This window comes from Alosa alosa, chromosome 12 (assembly GCF_017589495.1).
Source record: "Alosa alosa isolate M-15738 ecotype Scorff River chromosome 12, AALO_Geno_1.1, whole genome shotgun sequence".
In the NCBI taxonomy this organism is placed as follows: domain Eukaryota; kingdom Metazoa; phylum Chordata; class Actinopteri; order Clupeiformes; family Clupeidae; genus Alosa; species Alosa alosa.
The window spans coordinates 3,425,530-3,445,529 of NC_063200.1; the positions used below are offsets into that span (position 1 = coordinate 3,425,530).

The 20,000-nt window shown below is 43.8% G+C and overlaps 1 protein-coding gene across 1 annotated transcript in view; it reads right to left on the bottom strand.

Moving 5' to 3' along the window:
- The window catches only part of phf24 (PHD finger protein 24), a 55,727-nt gene that overhangs the window by 26,533 nt on the left and 9,194 nt on the right, over positions 1-20,000 (bottom strand). The window contains 1 exon segment of the mRNA XM_048259752.1: positions 13,382-13,809. Coding sequence (XP_048115709.1) covers positions 13,382-13,783 — 402 coding nt within the window. The 5' untranslated portion in view covers positions 13,784-13,809.

Here is a 20,000-nt window from a genome sequence, read left to right on the forward strand (position 1 = left end):
GTGGTTATGGGAACATCTCCAGGCTCTGAGTCTCTAATACTCGAACTCGAGTGCTCTCTGGAAGGATAGATAATTTGCATGGAGACTGTGAACGTCAGAGTGTGTGTAAAAGGAAACGCTTCAAACCTGGGGAACAGGCTAGAGAGCATTTGTCTTAGAGATGCATAATTTAGTCAGTTAGTCATCCTCTCTTCACTTCCCTTGCTTCTATTCCCTCCTCTCTTGTCTCTTCCTCACCTGTCAAAGCTCTAAGCACTAAGCTCATCTCCATTTACCCCCCTTTGTTCAGCCTTTAACGATATTCAATTATGGAACAGTCAGCACAAAAAGGAAAACGCTAAGAAGGCTCTTAGCACATTTACTCAGTCTGTGAAAACCTTAAAAGGCGTTTAGAGGTGATGCTGGCAGTTCAATCTCACAACTATAAAAACAGCTAAAAAGCCTTGTTATAATAACTGCTAGGTGCTCTGAATATACATAAATATCTGACATTTACATATCAAATTTAGAGTTTAATTCCATATCCTCTAGTGTAGCAGCTATAAGGATCCAATCAAGTGTGTCCCAGTACCAAGTAGCCTACCAAACCCAAGTATGGCCATCTGAATGAAGCTGTGTGTCCCAGTACCAAGTACCAAACCCAAGTATGGCCATCTGAATGTAGCTGTGTCCCAGTACCAAGTACCAAACCCAAGTATGGCCATCTGAATGTAGCTGTGTCCCAGTACCAAGTATGGCCATCTAAATGAAGCTGTGTGTCCCAGTACCAAGTATGGCCATCTGAATGAAAGCTTGGGTTTGTGGGTGCAATTAAGCCCCCACTTTTCATCTGATCACCTCAGGCTGACCCCCAAATCACCTCAGGCTGGCCCCCCCAGATCACCTCCAGACTGACACACACACACCCTCTGAATACAGAGCAGCTTCATCACTGACTATTTCAGGAGTGCCCCCCAAGCCCCACACCACACACACACACACACACACACACACACACACACACACACACACACACACACACACACACAATAATCTCATTCCACAGCAAGGTGAAGACTGACCCGAGGGGTCATCGTTACAGACATCGAGCATCAAGCTGCTCTCGCAAAACACACCAAACATCCAGGATCCATCACCATTAAACCAGCGGTGTGTGTGTGTCAGGAAGGGCACTAGGACCTTCAGAGGCTGTCCTCTCCTATTTCCTCTTTGGGTTAGGCTGTCCTCTCCTCTTCCCACTGGGTCTCTGCTCTCTCCTCTTCTCTTCTTCCCTTTGCCTCTATCCTCTCCTCTCTTCTCCTCTCCTTTCTTCTCCTCCTCTCCTCTCTTCTCCTCCTCTCCTCTCTTCTCTTCTCCTCTCTTCTCCTTTCCTCTATTTTCTCCTTTCCTTTCATTGTCTCTCTTCCTCTGTCCTCTCTTAACTTCCCTTGCTTCTTATCCCTTGCCTCCTCACTTGTCTCTTCCTCACCTGTCTTCTCTTATCTTCTCCTCTCTTCCCCTCCTCTCTTCCCGTCCTCTCCTCTCTTCCCCTCCCCTCATCTCCTATCTGCTCTTCTCATCTCCTCTTCTCTCTTCTCTTCCTCTCTTCTCCTCTTTTCTCTCCTCTCTCCTCTTTTGCCCGCACCTGTCTTCTATCCTCTCCTCTTCTCTCTTCTCCTATCTCCTACTCTCCTCTCCTCTTTTCTCTTCTATCCTCTCCTATATCCTCCTCTCTTCTCCTCTCTCCTACTCTCCTCTCCTCTTTTCTCTTCTATCCTCTCCTCTCCTCCTCTCTTCTCCTCATATCTGAAACAGGCAAGGGGGGGGGGTGTTATGATTATGGAGTGCAGAGTTCCCTCCTGACACCTGGCTGCCTCTGTAAAAGTGGCTGGGTGGCTGACTCACACTGAATCCTCTCACAGTATCTGTGTATGTGTGTGTGTCTGTGTGTGTGTGTGTGTGTGTGTGTGTGTGTGTGTGTGTGTGTGTGTATGGGAAACATTGGTGTATGTGTTTATTTGTGTGTGTGTATGTGTTTATGTGTACAGTATGTGTGTGTATGTATTCATTTGTATATGTGTATGTGTGTGTATGTGTATGTGTGTGTATGTGTTTATTTATATGTGTGTGTGTGTACAGTATATGTGTGTGTGTATATGTATATGTGTATGTGTTGGGAGAAGGGGGGATTGTTGTTTTTGTTTTGTGGAATGAGCGAGAGAATTGAGTGAGAAAATGAGTGAAAGAACAGAGTGAGAGAACGGAGTGAGAGAATGGAGCGAGAGAACAGAGTGAGAGAACAGAGTGAGAGAACAGAGTGAGAGAACAGAGTGAGAGAGAACAGAGAGAGAGAACAGAGTGAGAGAATGGAGTGAGAGAACGGAGTGAGAGAATGGAGCGAGAGAACAGAGTGAGAGAACAGAGTGAGAACAGAGTGAGAACAGAGTGAGAGAATGGAGCGAGAGAACAGAGTGAGAGAACAGAGTGAGAGAACAGAGTGAGAACAGAGTGAGAGAACGGAGTGAGAGAACGGAGCGAGAGAACGACCAGACGGGACAACGTGACCTTGGCGTGACCTCAGCACACTGTCAGTGGGCACATATTAATTGAACACCTCTGTGATTGTGTGAGGGAGAACAGGGTGCCAATGACACCACGCCTGATTGGATATTAATGTGTGTGATGTCACCTGACACACTGTCCCAAGCTGTGATTGTCTGGCAGCTGGTGCGTGTGTTTATTACCGCATGCTGTTTATCGACAGCATTATAATAGCTTTCAGCGTGTACTGTGTGTGTGTGTGTGTGTGTGTGTGTGTGTGTGTGAGAGAGAGAGAGAGAATGTGTGAGTGTGTGTTTGTGTGTGTGTGTGTGTGTGTTGTGAGAGAGAGAGAGAGAGATAAAGTTAATGTTGACATAATACCTGTGTGTATTTATATTTCTCAAGAGAGTGTACTCAGGTAATCTCTCAAAATGTTTCATTGCAGTTCATAAAAGCTGGTTGTAGACACTTGTGGTTGCAGGCACTACATCACACACACACACACACACACACACACACACACACAAGCAGAGCTGAAGGTGACTCAACACTCACTGGGGTAGGTGTTTATTTTTAGCAAGGACCAGAAAGCAAACCAAACCCACATACATCTCTTTTTCTCCCTCTCTCCCTCTCTTTATATCTCTCTCCCTCCCTCTCTCCCACTCTCCCTCTTTATATCTCTCTCCCTCCCTCTCTCTCTTCATCTCTCAGTCTCTCTTTTTATCTCTCTCTTCATCTCTCTCTCTCTTCATCTTTCACTCTTCATGTCTCTCTCTTCATCTCTTCTTCTCTTTCTTTGTATCTCTCTTCATCTCTCCATCTCTCTTCAATTCAATTCAAATAAGTATAAGTATATATACTTTTTTGATCCCGTGAGGGAAATTTGGTCTCTGCATTTAACCCAATCAGTGAATTAGTGAAACACAAACAGCACACAGTGTGAACACACAGTGAGGTGAAGCACACACTAATCCCGGTAGGTTGAGCTGCCTGCTCACGATGCTTGGCTTCGGGGGGCATTGAGGGGTTAGGTGCCTTGCTCAAAGAACTTCAGCCGCCAGCCCACTGGTGGGGCTCGAACCGGCAACCCTCCGGTTACAAGTCCAGAGTGCTAACCAGTGGGCCACGGCTGCCCCAAATATGCTTTATTGGCACAACAAATCATATGATGCATGGCCAAAGCGTTCACAGGAATAATAATAATTAAAAGAAAATATACAAACATTGTTACACTCCACCAATACACTGTAAAGTATGTGAGTATAGTGTAGCAGTGAGGTGCCTTGCTCAAGGAAATTGTACATACCGGTATATAGCATATGGGGCAGCCGTTCCTACTGGTCGGGGTTCGAACCGGCAACCCTCTGGTTACAAGTCCGAAGCCCTAACCAGGTGCATCTCATGAACAACCATCAACTGGCAAGTACTGTATATAGCCAGAGCATTTCTACTGTTTTTTGTTTTGTTTTTTTCTTTGTGCTATACAGTGCTGTCTTCTTGTTTCTGGGTCCCAATGACATGGTCTGTCAACAAATTAAAGTACAAACAGTATGTTGTAGCCATTTTAGTCCTTTTTAGTCCAGTTTGTTTATGTTCTAAATTATTTTTGTTATGTTTTGACTTGTGTTATTTACATCTTAGCAAATTTACCTAATTTCTTGTTATTTTGATTGTTTTTATATATTTCCTTAATTTCATTATGTCTAAGTCTTGCACGTATGTGGTGATTGGGTAAGTGAGGGCAATTGGGTAGATTGGTTGCACTTTAACTGATTTGTCATCTTTTTGTATATACGTCATGGGAGCAACCCATCAGGTGGTATTGGAAATGTTTGGTAGATGTTGGGTTACAGGTCGATGGTATGATACAATTTTTTGACCACTTTTTGCTCGGCTTAGAAGACTTGGATACACTTGGAATATTTGGAATGTTATGTGGTTTTGGAAATATATGGATTACTCGAAAAAAGCTGTTGTGAAAAGTGTGTGCAAAACCGCCACCAAACCCCTGAGCCCACGGCCTTGAATTCAGAACTTAGAACTAGGCCGCAACACAGTAAAAGTGTAAATGTGAGTGTCTTGCAATCAAACTCCCACATACACAAAGGTGTAACCTACAATTTACAATACTGTAATTGTCATCAAAACGTTAGCCAGAACATCCCTCCAAAGTAGATAGATAGATAGATAGATAGATAGATACTTTATTGATCCCCAGGGGAAATTCAAGCGAATTCAAGTACACTGTTATATTGGACAAGGACTTGTCATTCTGATGGCACTGTCATGTTCATTGACACAGATATTTACATTTAAGAGATGAACTACAGTAAGGATTTTGAGCAAGAGAGTGGCTTTTACAGGTAATCCATGGTGTTTTGCTATTTGTATAAATTCTTTTGAGAAATGCACTTACTGTTTTGCAAAAGTCGAGGATGGTTCGAGAAATGTACCAAAGCGACTGAGAAAAACTGTAATATCAGTTTTTAAATTCTTCTCACCACTAAAAGGTGATTAATGTCAGCTGATTTTATATTAATTAATTGCAAAGCTTGTAATTAATTAGATTCATTTTGTCATCACTCGACAGCCCTCGTCCTACCACATGTTTGTTCCTGCCATTTACTTTTGCACTACCACCCTTGCACACACACTCCACCATAGCACACACTCCATCATAGCACACACCCCACCATTGCACACACACTCCACCATTGCACACACTCCACCATAGCACACACTCCACCATTGCACACACTCCACCCTTGCACACACTCCACCATTGCACACACACTCCACCATAGCACACACTCCACCATAGCACACACTCCACCCTTGCACACACACTCCACCCTTGCACACACACCACCACAGCACACACTCCACCCTTGCACACACACTCCACCATAGCACACACTCCACCATTGCACACACACTCCACCATAGCACACACTCCACCATTGCACACACATTCCACCCTTGCACACACACACCACCATAGCACACACTCCACCATAGCACACACTCCACCATTGCGCACACTCCACCATTGCACACACACACCACCATAGCACACACTTTACCCTTGCACACACACACCACCATAGCACACACTCCACCATAGCACACACTCCACCATTGCGCACACACTCTACCACTCTACCATAGCACACACTCCACCATTGCACACACACACCACCATAGATAGATAGATAGATAGATACTTTATTGATCGCCAGGGGAAATTCAAGGTCTCAGCAGCATACATACAAGACAAACACATTCTTTAACAGCAGAAGAGTAATTAAAATTATATAATATAAAAAACACAACTAATCAGTAAGGACAGTAGAAGATAAAGAATATGCTAAATATACTAAAATACAAATTATACTAACACTTAATACAATATATAAAAATATACTAAAATACAAATAACAAAATTACAAATTATACTAACACTTAATCTAAATCAATTCTAAAAACAGTATCCACATAGTGGTGATTAATAAATCAGAGGCACTTGCAATGACTGAGGCAGGGACTGAGCCTGTGATTCTCTGTGCATAGTAAGGTATGGTAAAGGTGCTCTAAGGTGCTCTGTGTGAATGAGTGTCATGGTGGTAGTGCAATGGTGATAGTGGTCATGGTGATAGTGCAAATGAGTAAGTCAACAGTGCAACAATGCAGAAATAAAGAGTAAAGTAAAGTCTATATATCTATATATTTAACTATTTAAGAAAATGTATAAGTGTGGCCCACAGTTCGGCTGTGGCATGGAGGGGGGGGGGTTATGCATATGTGCTAATGTGCTAATATAGCACCTTGAAACAGTGAGGCATAAAGACAGTGGTACAAGTGGCTAGTGGACAGACAGTACCAAACATGGAGGGATGAAGGGCAGACAGACTATGCAGAGAAGTCTATCTCTCCTCTTCCCTTAAGTGAGGGCATTGAACAGTTCAATGGCCCTGGGGACAAATGACTTTCTCCCGTCTGTCCAGTTGTGCAAGGCAGTGAGCGAAGTCTCAGCTGATCAGGCTCTTCTGTTTAACAATAGTGCTGTGGAGTGGGTGACACTCATTGTCCAAGATGTTGATCCCGTTTGTTCAGGGTCCTTTGTCAGATAGTGAAGTGATACACTCCAGTTCAGCTCCCACTACAGAGCCAGCTTTCCTTACCAGCCTGTCAATTAGCCCCACATCCTTCTTCCTTGTGCTTCCACCCCAGCATACTACTGCATAGAAGAGGGCGCTGGCAACAACGAACTGGTAGAACATCCTGAGGAGCTTACTGCACACATTGAAGGACCGCAGCTCCTCAGGAAGTACAGCCTGCTCTGCCCTTTCTTGTAGGGTGCATCAGTGTTGGCTTGACCAGTCGTTTGTTGTCCAGGTGGAGCTGGCACACACTCCACCATAGCACACACACTCCCGCCACCCCACCTCCACCATGCTTCCACACTCCGCCTTGGCCACACTCACCATAGCACACACTCACCAATCGCACACACCACCATTCCTCCACCCACATAGCTTTACCTCCACCATTGCACCTCCACCATTCGCATACCTGCCAATTGCACCTTATCACCTTTTTTCCGGGTTTCTCCCCGTTTTAGCCCTATCTCCCGGACCCCTCCCGGTTTGTTATTTCTCGGAAACTCCCCGTAATTTGCATGGCCCAAACTCCTTTATGAATCGGACCAATATGTTTGTCTAATGTTGACCAGTTGCCAGATATTGTATCAAATGCATTATATTCACACAACCCACACACACCATATACAATTTCAACCCGTTTGTCACCAAAAGCCTAGTGGACAGTGATGAAAAGGACGTTCTCTCTGCCCTGAGGGCACTCGCTGTCCGTGCAGAGAACACAGCTAGCTCGAGTGGCCCTATCTAACATGCGACAGGGACACGAAGAACCCATCCGATCATTTCACGCTCGCTTAAAGGGGCAGGCAGGCACGTGTAAATACGAAATGATATGCACTAAGGAGGGGTGTGACCAAGTCAATGACTTCACAGAGGAAATACTACGCGCCGATGTGATGCGCCATGCATAGCAGACCAAAATACAGCTCGATCTGCTTGCTAAAAAGAATCAGGATATGCCACTAAAGGACATGATAGAGTACATCGAACCCAAAGAGTCAGGAATGCGCTCAGCGTCACGCCTGCTTGACCCTCAGAGCGCGGACACTATTAGCAGCTCATATCAACGAGGGAAGCAGCAGGACGTCCGTGCCAGAGGGGGCGCCAGAGTGGAGAAATCCAAGGTTAAGGCCGAGGGGACGTGCATCTACTGTGGCGAGACAGGCCACGGCAAAACACCTCAGTGGCAGGCACGCCGAGTGCCCAGCGTACGGCAAGACGTGCCGGAAATGCAGCCGTCAGAAACACCTCGACAAAGTCTGCCTGGGTGGCCGATCATCTAGGCCCGCACCGGAGGAGACTGATGGGGTGTGCGTGCGTTGATATGCACGCGTTGGAGGAGATGGCAGCAGACGGCTTCCCCGAATCAAGGACTTTTTTAATGCACAGGGGTGTACACTACCTTGTGATAGTTGACCGCTACTCGAATTGGCCTATCATCTCAGCGAGGTCAATGGGGCGCCGCCCAGACCTCATATGCCACCTCGCCCGTGCCTTTTGCCACATAAGGGACGCCTGAAGAGCTTGCATTGCCGGGGGGCCAGAGTTCACCTCCGCCGAGACCAGGTCTTTCCTTCACAGATGGGGCGTACACCACCGCCTCTCATCGGTGGCCTTCCCCCACAGCAACTGCCGCGCAGAGGTCGGGGTGAAGATGATGAAGTGGCTCATTACTGACAATACAGGCCGAAGGGCTAACTGTAATACACCGTAATACATGTAATAACATGGCGTGAGACGCTGATGGCGAGGGAGGAGGCCCTCCGCAAACGCCACATCCGCACAGCTGGCACTTGGGCGGAGCACACCAAGCGTCTTCCACCTCTCGAGGTGGGGGACTTTGTCCGCGTGCAGAACCAGGCGGGACCTCACCCTAACAAGTGGGACAGGGCCGGGCAGTGTGTCGTGTTGATTTTAATGTAGGCCACGGAGGGAAAATGACATTAGTCAGCACATTAAAACACAGCGGCACCATCATGTTTGATTATTGTAGTTTCACTGCTAGAAAGAGGCCAGTAAGGGCACACAGGCGATCTCATCCTTCATTACGAAAGGACAGACAGAGGCAGAAAACGTGATGCAAGCTGAACTGAAGATGACAATGTTGATAGCGCAGAAAAATGTTCCATTTGCTTTTTGTGATGACTTCACTGCGAGTGTGGCAGGCATGTTCCCTGATTCTGCCATCGCTAGGAAATATTCCTCTGGAAGGACCAAAACAGCTCAACTCATCAAGTTTATCTGATTAGTTGGCGAATGCTAGATTTACAATGTGGTTGTGGTAACATAATGCTAGATTTACAATGTTGTAACGTTAGCCTTCTGACAGGACAGATGTTGATATACAGGGCAACGTTTGGGCAATGTTGCTGTGCAACACTTGAGATTGGGCAACATGAATAAAGAAAAAGAACTTGTCATACTTGCAAGAGTGTATGATGAGAATAATCTTGAGGTTTTCACCAAATTTATTGACATGCCAGTCTGCAATGTGGGCACAGCAGATAGTCTCTATAAGAAGCTGGCAACCTCATTGAGGTGAGTGTATTTACATAATGAGTACTGAGGACTTAAAGCCCAGTTGAATGTGGCAGTATGTATGATTACAACAAATTATTTTGTGTGATTATCACAGTAATAGAGGAATCCCATGGGATAACCTGTTAGCCTTCAACTCCGACAACTGCAGCGTAATGAAAGGAAAGCACCATTCAGTCATCACAAAACTAAAAGCTACCAAAGTCAACCTTATGGCCAGGATGTGGGTTGCATATGCCACCTTGCCCAACTTGCCACAGGCTGTGGCATCAAGGCTATCAAGGCCCCAGTCGAGGATTTACTTCTTGTTGTATATGGCCACTTTGATAAAAGGTGAGTATAAAAGAGGAAAGGTTTGACTGTCCTGTCTTGGACATTTTAGTTAGAGTATGATGGATAAGGTTATCTTTTATTAGTGTTCTGAACAAATTGTACATTTCTCTTAATTCCTTTATCCCTATTTATTGTCATTGTTTGTTTTTCCTTGTACAGTGCAAAAAGATGTGAGCTGTATAAAGAGTTTGTTGAGTTTACAGACATAGACACACTGAAGCTCTTCAGATACTGCAGCACACGATGGCTCAGCCTCCACACCTGCATTGAAAGAGTGCTGAATCAATGGGCTGCTCTGCAGGCTTACTTCAACAGTCATGAGGACGAGAGGAGTGTTAAAATCAGGAGTCTGGCGGGCTACAAAAAATTCTATTTTCTCTTTCTGAGTGCCGCTCTTAAGCCATTGGTTGCATTCAACACTGCCTTCCAGGTAGGTAGGATGAAAGATGGAGACATTACAAAAAATGTCTATTTTAATGTATTTACATTTCATTTTTACCCATGTTTTAGGCAGAGGGAGTGATGATCCAAGACTGGTCAAGAGATACTTGGGCTACATTGTTCCAGCTAGATTGATTGTGGATACTCCTATCACTGAGGTATCCTACAGACAAGAGCACCAGCTGACAAATGAGGATCTCTTCATTGGAGTTGAGGCCAGAGCATTCCTCGAAAATGAAGAATTCTCGTCTGTGTCAGTGACAAGGATATATCAGTAAGTTGTAGCTTGTGTAATAATCATAATAATCTCTGTAATAATCATACCTAGATGCTTAATTTGTCTACCTTCATAGTTCCTGGTTAATATATTATGTGATTATGTGGCAATTGTGCTCATAGGACAGTGAGAGCTTTCTATGTGGAAGTCATTGGGAAGATGCTAAAGGCCTTCCCTTACAATCTCAAGTGCTTAAAGACCTGGAGGTACTGGACCCAGCATCTCGCCTGGATATCTCTCCTGAAACAGGTAAAAAGTATTCTATTGTAGGAATACTCATTCAGTACTTTCATGTGATCTAACTGAATATTTGTTGGAAATGTGTTCATACTACATAGTTGTAAGGCTAGGTCGCATGTTCCCCCAACTGAAGTTTGAGGATCCAGATAAATTGAGAGGAGAGTTCACAGACTACCAGGTCACAGACAGCAACAAGTTGCCCCAGGAGCAGAGAGTTGACAGATTCTGGGGCCTTCTAGGGAGGAATGAGACCAAGTTCAGTGAGCTTGAATTTCCCCTTGAGGATCAATAAAGTATCTATCTATCTATCTATCTATCTATCTATCTAGCTGGCTAGACTGATGAAAGCATTGCTCTGCATTCCCCATAGCAATGCCTCCTCAGAGAGCAGTTTTAGCATGGTGAAAAAGATAGTTACAGAAAATCGCATGAGCATGAATAACAGCACTCTTTGCTCTCTCCTATCCTGCAAAGTAAACCACACCAGTTCGGTTTCAAAATACACTGAGAGCAGCTAAATCTGCCACATACAATTACAACACTTCAAAAAAAAAGTGAGGACATATTCATGTTTACAAAACTGTAGCCTACAACTGTGCTTATGTTTACAAAAGAGAGTCACAGTTATTGATGCTCAAGGAATGAACTGTAAATAAATGTGTGAAATGTGTTTGTACCACAGTGTTATATGTTTACAGTGTTATGTGTTTTAATATGTTTTTGTTGTAATAAAATTACAAATAAAAAATCTAAAGAAATATCAATAAATTAAGTTATGTCTTCATTTATGGGTATTGCAATATTGACAAGATCCTGTGACATTTGGTTTCTGCATTTATCCCAATCCGTGAATTAGTGAAACACACACTAATGTGTGTTTTTGAGCTGCCTGCAACAACTTGTATAAGGGTTAGGACCTTGCTCAAAACTTCAGCCCGTGGCCTGAATGGTACCCAGCATCCGGTTACAAGTCCCAGTGCTAACCAGTAGGCCCGGCTGCCCCCTATGTACTACAGGTATTTAGGATAGTGATATCCTAATACTGTAAGCACAGCTATTCAGTCAGTAAATCAGTTAATTAGTGATATCCTAATAAGCACAGCTATTCAGCCAGTAGATCACTTAATTAGTTAAGTACACAGGCAGTAATGCATGGCAGGACATTGAGCCCATTTGACCAATGAGCCGGGGTTATCCACCTCGACACTAGAAACGTGCAGGACATTGATCCCATTTGACCAATGAGCCGGGGTTATCCACCTCGACACTAGAAACATGCAAGTCATTGATCCCAGTGAGAACATATACCTAATGGCTTATGTGGCAGGGATCATTGATTACATGATAATCAATGAATGTGCTTTTCAGTGTTTCGATCACCTGGTGAATGATGACTGTTTCAGGGTATTGACAGGTAACAGGAAGAGATGAGAAGAAGAGATGAGATGAAGAGATGAGATGAAGAGATGAGATGAAGGGATGAGATGAAGGGATGAGAGTCCATGGAGAATCTGTAGTGTTTGCATCTGTCTCAGTGTTTGCAGTAAAAATGAGATTGTCCAAGTGTCCAAAGCTTGGATTAATGGTTAGGTTGCGTGATCTTCATCAACTGGTGGCCTTGCGGAAGACATTTTATTAATGCAGTTCCCAGTCCAATGTACATGGTGAGAGGGCAGTAGCAGTAGTGTGCATAATGGACTTCCATACTGCTCTGTTACTCATGTTTACCTCTATGCATAATGGACTTCCATACTGCTCTGTTACTCATGTTTACCTATATGCATAATGGACTTTCATACTTATCTGTTGCTCATGTTTACTTCTCTGTTGCTCATGTTTTTACCTCTATGCAAATGGAGCATTAAGTCAAGCTAAGCCCAAGCCCCAGGAACTAAATGTGTAATTGTGGTACATACTGTAGTCATCTCATATGGTGTGTGTGTGTGTGTGTGTGTGTGTGTGTGTGTGTGTGTGTGTGTGTGTGTGTGTGTGTGTGTGTGTGTGTGTGTGTGTGTGTGTGTGTGTGTGTGTGTGTGTGTGTGTGTGTGTGTGTGTGTGTGTGTGTGTGTGTGTGTGTGTGTGTGTGTGTGTGTGTGTGTGTGTGTGTGTGTGCGTTCATTGAGTCATTGAGTCATTGAGTCATTGAGTGTGTGTGTGTGTGTGTGTGTGTGAGTGTGTGTGTGTGTGTGTGTGTGTGTGTGTGTGTGTGTTGAGTGAGTGTGTGTGTGTGAGTGAGTGTGTGTGTGTGTGTGTGTGTGTGTGTGTGTGTGCTCATTGAGTCATTGAGTCAGTGGTGAGTGAGTGGAGTGTGAGTGTGTGTGTGTGTGTGTGTGTGTGTGTGTGTGTGTGTGTGTGTGTGTGTGTGTGTGTGTGTGTGTGTGTGCTCGCGCGTGCGTTCATTAGTGAGAGTGAGAGTGTGTGTGTGTGTGCGTGTGCGTGTGCGTGTGCGTGTGCGTGTGCGTGTGCGTGCGTGTGTGTGTGCTCTCGTGCGTGCATTCATGAGTATGTGTGTGTGTGCGTGTGAGTGTGTGTGAATGCGCGATGCGTGCGTTAGGCGTCGTCTGCGTGGCGAAAGTGTGTGTGTCGTGTGTGTGTGTGTGTGTGTGTGTGTGTGTGTGTGTGTGTGTGTGTGTGTGTGTGTGTGTGTGTGTGTGTGTGTGCATGTGTGTGTGTGTGTGTGCGTGTGTGTGTGTGTGCCACAAGTGGCACGCGGTGCATGTGTGTGTGTGTGCTCGTGCGTGCATTCATGAGTATGAGTATGTGTGTGTGTGTGTGTGTGTGTGTGTGTGTGTGTGTGTGTGTGTGTGTGTGTGTGTCTGTGCATGCTTGAGTGTGTGTGTGCATATGTGTGTGTGTGTGTGTGTCGTACCTGTTCTCTCTGAGCAAGGTCCACCTCCAGTGGCTGGTCATCATTGATGTCTCTCTTTGGTCTGATGAAAGCGGGAGGAGTCAGTTGGTGGGCCTTGACCAGGTCCTCTGGCTCCACCCCTTTTCCATCCCGGAGGCGGGACCAGGCTTCTTGATTGGCCTTTTGGCAGTCTTCCCTGAGTGCCACAGACGCTTCATTGGATGGACCAGGTGTCGCGTCCTCCTCCTCCTCCTGTTCAGATTCTTTCTCTTTCTCTTTCTCTCCTGCCTCGGGGGAGCCCTCTGATTGGGCAGAGGTGGAGGGGGCGGGCCGATCCTTGACGCCCTCCTTAAAGGCGGCGATGACAGAGCTGCACTTCTGCCCCTTCTCCACCTGTTGCTTCTTCGACATGAGAACGCCCATGGCCGCAGGGGGAGGAGCTAGGACCTCTGGAATGATAGAGAGAGAGAGAGACTGTGAGAGAGAGAGAGAGACTGGAGAGAGAGAGAGAGAGAGAGAGAGACTGAGAGAGAGAGACTGTGGGAGAGAGAAAGGAGACAGAGAGAGAGACGAATCAGAGAGAGAGAGAGAGAGAAAGAAAGAGAGTAGCCACTTACAGACATAAACTAAGCATTAACATTCTTGAGGCACACTGTGGATAATTCCTCAAAGCACTGCTACAGCAACAAAGCACAAACCTAAAACAAATTTCACCAACATAAAAAGAGAAAAAAAATCACAGGCTTCTGTTTCCTCTTACACTTAACAGCAGTGTGAAGAACCACAATTATCTTTCAGGTCCAGTGACAAAATACAATGCTTGACAGTACTACTGCCCAAGACAAACCAACAGAGCTCATTAGTGTTCAACTCTTACAGTGACATGGGATGTTTCCAGGGCTGTTTGTAAGTACACCAAAGTGCTGTGATCATTATACATTTCTACTGTTGCCCATTTTGATCATTAGATGGTGTGGTGGTGGTGACCAGTGCTGCATCCTAGCAGAGTCCAAAACAGTGATGCAGCATGTATCTCCCAGACTCCCCACATCAGGACCAGTGATGCAGCATGTACTGTATCTCCCAGACACCCCATATCAGGACCAGTGATGCAGCATGTATCTCCCAGACAGCCCACATAGGGACGCAGCTCCTCAGAGACCACAGCCCAGTGTCCAGTGGGCTGCATTCCAAATCCAGGCCTGAAATGGTGCTGGTTGTTCACAGGCTTACAGTTTTATCTCAGTCGCTTTTGTGCATTCTTGAATCATCATTAACATTTGCACAACAGTTAGTGCATTTCTCAAAAGAATTAGAGCAAACTGCACCGCATAGTGGATTATCTGCAAAAGCGTGTATCTTGCTCAAAAGCAAGATAGTCAAACTGTTTTGTCTTGTCAATATGACAGTTTACTCTGTAAGTACTTTCTAATGAGAAATGCGCAAGGCAGCACTATTTTCTATTTCAAAACTACAAAGTTACACACTATTATGTGTGGAGGGGGTTGATTGCAAGACAGTGGATATATTTCAAAGATTTTTCTGCTGACACACATTATGGCAGTATAAAGAAAACAAAGGCTTTTGCAGAATTGTCCAAATGTCCAATATACAGTAAAAACACCCCTTGATCAGAGCTGTGCAACACTGTACATCTTTCTATACATCCTGACGTTCCTGTCTGTCAGGTCACATATATTTACATATGTGCTAGACACACTATGACAACGAGTTATGATGGCTAGTTCAACACATTTGCATGTAATAACACAAGTGATGAAATAAGGCCTTTTTGTTTTATGGGCTAGGACTATTTAGCAGGGAACCATCAGCATAGTGCATTTTGACCAACATGACATTAGCAACTGAACATTAAAAAAAACAGCAGACATGTCACATTTGTACAAAATCAGTTGCATGGATGTACTAAAGGTCCCCAAACTTTTTCTTCCGAGGGCCAGCTCACTATGCCTGGCTCTAAGAGAGGGTCAGAGACTCCAGTCTATCAGTAACCATAAATAGCTTAGTGCTGTGAACAACAGCAGTCTACCTCGGTTGAATATTCCTTTACATTTAATCATAGGCTAAGTATAAGTATACAGTATATACTATTTTGATCCCGTGAGGGAAATTTAGTCTCTTCAGGGCACTTCAGCCGCACCTACTGGTCAGGGCTCGAACCGGCAACCCTTCGGTTACAAGTCCGAAGCGCTAACCAGTAGGCCACGGCTGCCGTTCAAATCCTACTGCAATTTAATACCATTGTTAGCTGTGTTTATGTTGCCATCATGCCATTTTAGTGTAAAATGTAGCTCAAATGATATAATAAGACTTTAGCATATCCAAAAGTATTAGCAGGGAGTCTCAAAAGTATTTTATTCAAAATGTGTGAATTGTTTTATTTATTATACTGTTTGCTAAGTTTAACATAAAAGTAAAATGACTGCAAAACACATCATCCAAGAAGGAGTTATCTTCTTACAGACACTAATTTTGGTGTGTATGTTTCAGTGTTCCTCTTTTAGAGAACTGAGAAGTGTTCAGGATTTACAGTCACAGACTGCAGGCGTTCCAGTAAGCAGCGGCAGAAACGCCTGTCCTGTGAGCCATCTGTTGGGAGATGGCAAGAGTAGCCGTGAGTACTCAATGCAATCTCAGTCTGGCCACTCTCGCTGTGCCGGTGTGAAATCCAATCTCCCTCTTCAACAAGGTGGGAAACTCTTCCTCTTCCTCTTCCTCTGAGCGTGCTCAGATGGGCCTCTGATTTAAGGCGCCAGACTGGGGAACCAATTTTCCATCATTTTCCACACAAATTGGCATATCAGCCAGAGATAGCCAGGGCTGTTTTTACGCACAGAAGAAAAGCCCCTCAGCATCCCACACGCACAGCAGGGAACTCTGGGTTGATTCTGCGTTCTAATCCAGCTTTGATCTGGCCCAGATGTGGTTCTAATCCGGTCTAGATGCGGTTCTAATCCAGCCCAGATGCAGTTCTGATCCAGTCCAGATGCGGTTCTAATCCGTCATTAGTCATTTGTGCACATCATAGTAGCAATTTCTCCTTCCTTACAAGTGCCATCCATCTACAGGATTTTCATTGAAAGTCATAAAATTGAACATCGAGAAGAAAGAACAATTAGATAGTTGCCTACATAAATTAGAGAATAATGAAAGCATAGGCTACAATTAAACAACAATGATCATGGATTGAAATCAATTGTGAGTTTGATTGTCTTCACTTTTGTGAATGAGTGAATGAATAAATAGCATAACCTCAAAACAACTTTGGCATAGGCTATTCTGAGGCTATAGCCTATGTTCTTAGGTTAAAAGTGTTCACTCCAAATTATTGTCTAGGTCAAAAATGGCCCCAGCAGTGGGTCGCGGAGCTATCAAATCTAATATCGAACCTCTATTTTGATAGAGTTTTAATACTTAATATTAGTATTAAGTGTTTTCCATGGACACTTGAATACCCTGAATATTTGGAGTAGGCTATGGATTCACTTACAGTTTTTCTCAGTCACTTTGGTGCTATTCTCACATCACTATTTAACATTTGCACAGCAGTTAGTGCATTTCTCAAAACAATTAGTGCAAACTGCAAAACCTAGTGGATGACCTGCAAAAGCCGCGTCCACTTGCTCAAAATGGATAGTCCATTCCTCAAAAGCACGTATTCATGTCAATGAAACTGTCAGTGTCATCAAAATGAGAAGTCTTGACACCATCGTTTATGAACAAGATAGTCAAATGGCTTTGTCATGTTTTCATTATGACAGTTCTCTCAGTGTTTTCCAATGCAAAAAAAGGTCAGAACTCAGTTACATTACCTGAACATGCTCAAGACAGATACAGTACTTGTACAGCCATTTGAAAACTACAAAGTTACACATTGCTGTAGTTGGGGGAGTAAGTGAGTACAAGACACTGAATACATTACATTTTACTGTATGCTCTTTGCAATTCTACAGCATTGTGACAGAATTTGATAACTAGTTCAACAATTTTGTATGTAATGACTCAAGCAATGAAATGAAGACTATTAGTTTTATATAGGGAAATCGACTATTCAGTATCTATAAGTATAGTTCATTTTGACTGACATGACATAAGCAAATGATAATGTTAAAAAACAGCAGAGAATTGTATGAAAGCAACTGATACATGTCCAAAAGTATTTGCAATTTGTTCAGAGGAAGGAGAATTTGCTACTATGATGTGCACAAATGACTAAATGTTGTGGAGGTTGAACTAATAGTTATGAGAATTTTCATTCTGATCTGCAAAAAGCACCAAAGCGACTGAGAAAAACTGTAAGGTGAGGGCAAAACAGACAGGGAGCCCAGTGTGTGGTGTGCAGTGAATTGCTGCCACTCAAGAGCAAGGAACCATTAAAACTAAAATGCTTCTTGGAAACAAAGCACCCCTGTCAAAGACAAAGCTGTCGAGTAGCATACTTTGAAATGCGACATCAGGAGTTGAGACTTCGCAAATGTAATACCAAACAAAAGCATATTCCAAACAAGTACAGGCTCACTTGTCTTACCATGTAGCTCACTGTATCAGTTGGCTTGAATGCTACAAAAATATATGGGTCGCGACTTAATGAACATGGGAAATAGTGGGTTCTAAGGCCAGACCAGTTAAGAACCACTGGTTTAGGTGTAGGTTGTCAAACTGTAAATAAAATTGGTATCAACTTAATATAGGCTATTGTCTCCCATAAGTCTCATAGTTCTGCCAAAGTTTTTGTGAAATATAATTATCTGAAATGCAATGGCGTTCAATTTGTCATGTAATATTTAATCTGTGTAACACACAGTTAATTTGACATTCATGAACAATCATCAACACATGAATCGGTTTTAATCATTAGTGGCCTACAGGTTACAGAATCTTGGCTTGCATCAGATTTAATGTGGCCCACTGTGATAGCTTGTTTACTGTCACTGAACAGGCTAACAACTGTGCATGACCCTTTATCAATAGTAGGGCATGTCTTTCATTAAAGAATATAACTAAAATGCCATTATCAAGGTCAAAAGCTATGTAAATGCCATTATCAAGGTCAAAAGCTACTGTATGTAAATGCCATTATCAAGGTCAAAAGCTACTGTATGTAAATGCTCTGTGTGGGAAGCGAACCTGATAACACACACAAATATGTGTCCTTTCCTATGCCGCATTTCCCCATCACACAACGCAGATGAGACAGAGTAGCAAGATTCCTAGAACCCCACACAGGTCAAGTTAAAATGTTTTAAGATGCATAATTTTCATAATTTCTAGTGAATATGTAAATCAATGCTTAGTGACACTGTCAGAAACAAAGTTTCGACTTCTATTTTTGAAGTTGTAGGCTACAGGTGACACAACCATCTTTTGGGACTCGTTTTCTGACTAATGTTTTTTTTTTTTGCAACACAGCTTGATTAAGCTTGAAAGTTAACCTGCTACGGAATAGGCTAGTTCTGTGGCATAAATTCCCATAGTTGCCCAGCTAGGATTCACATAAACCAGACTAATGGAACGGAACTCTCACTAATATTAGCCAGACTTATGGAAATAAGCCAGGTTTAGCCTTTAGCGACACACACACACACACACACACACACACACACACATAAGCTCATGAAAAGAGTGCAAATGGCTTGGTAATTAATCCGAGTGGGATCTGGAGGCTCCCCGTCGCTGCAGTTGAGAGAGCCGGATACACGGATGAGACGCCGCCACGCTTAGCAGCAAACGCTCCAGGGACACGGCCAGTGGGACGCAGCCGCACCAAGCTCTCCGGTGACATGGCCAATGAGAGGTAGCCACATCAAGCGTTTCAGAGACAGGTCCAATGGGACGCAGAGGCAGCAAGGGCTTCCACTGACTAATTGAACTGTAATGATGATAAAAACAGCACTGGTCCTGAGAGGGATATCTGAGACTATGTCCACATTATATCCGATACATTTGTATCTCTCACACTTTTGTTACCCATACCCATATTTGTTGTTGACTGTGCGTAAAATTACGAATTTTAATGCAGGTTTTTAACGCTGCATGGCCATTGTGTATCGGACCTAGCAACAGCAGCAGGGATGCAGGACTTGACAAAGGGTGAACAGCCGAGATTTTTGCGTATCAATTGAGTAATGTGGCCGCACATCGTATCTACTCCCAAACTGATACAATGTTTGTGGACGCACATCGTATCTACTCCCAAACTGATACAGTGTTTGTGGACGCGATTTGTGGAAACTGATACAGTGTTTGTGTTCTGTTGGTGGGTGTGCGTACCGTAGCATTCATTCCTGCAGGCGCCCCTGGCCTGAGAGACACACAAACAGACAGAACATCTGAGAGACACACAAACAGACAGAACATCTGAGAGACACACAAACTTGAGGGAATGAGGGAATTGAGGTCACTCAATAGCACTTTTGTGAACAAATGTGATTTCAAATCCAGAATCCAATCAACACCATTCTATGAATACTATTATCGTGTGATCGTTCTTTTCATATAAGTACTATCATATCATTATTTTGTATCATATAATATAATTTCATATTATGTGGTTCAAAACAAGTATGATAGACCATAGTCATATTTTTTATTTCTATGTTAACTTTAATGTTGGCCAAAT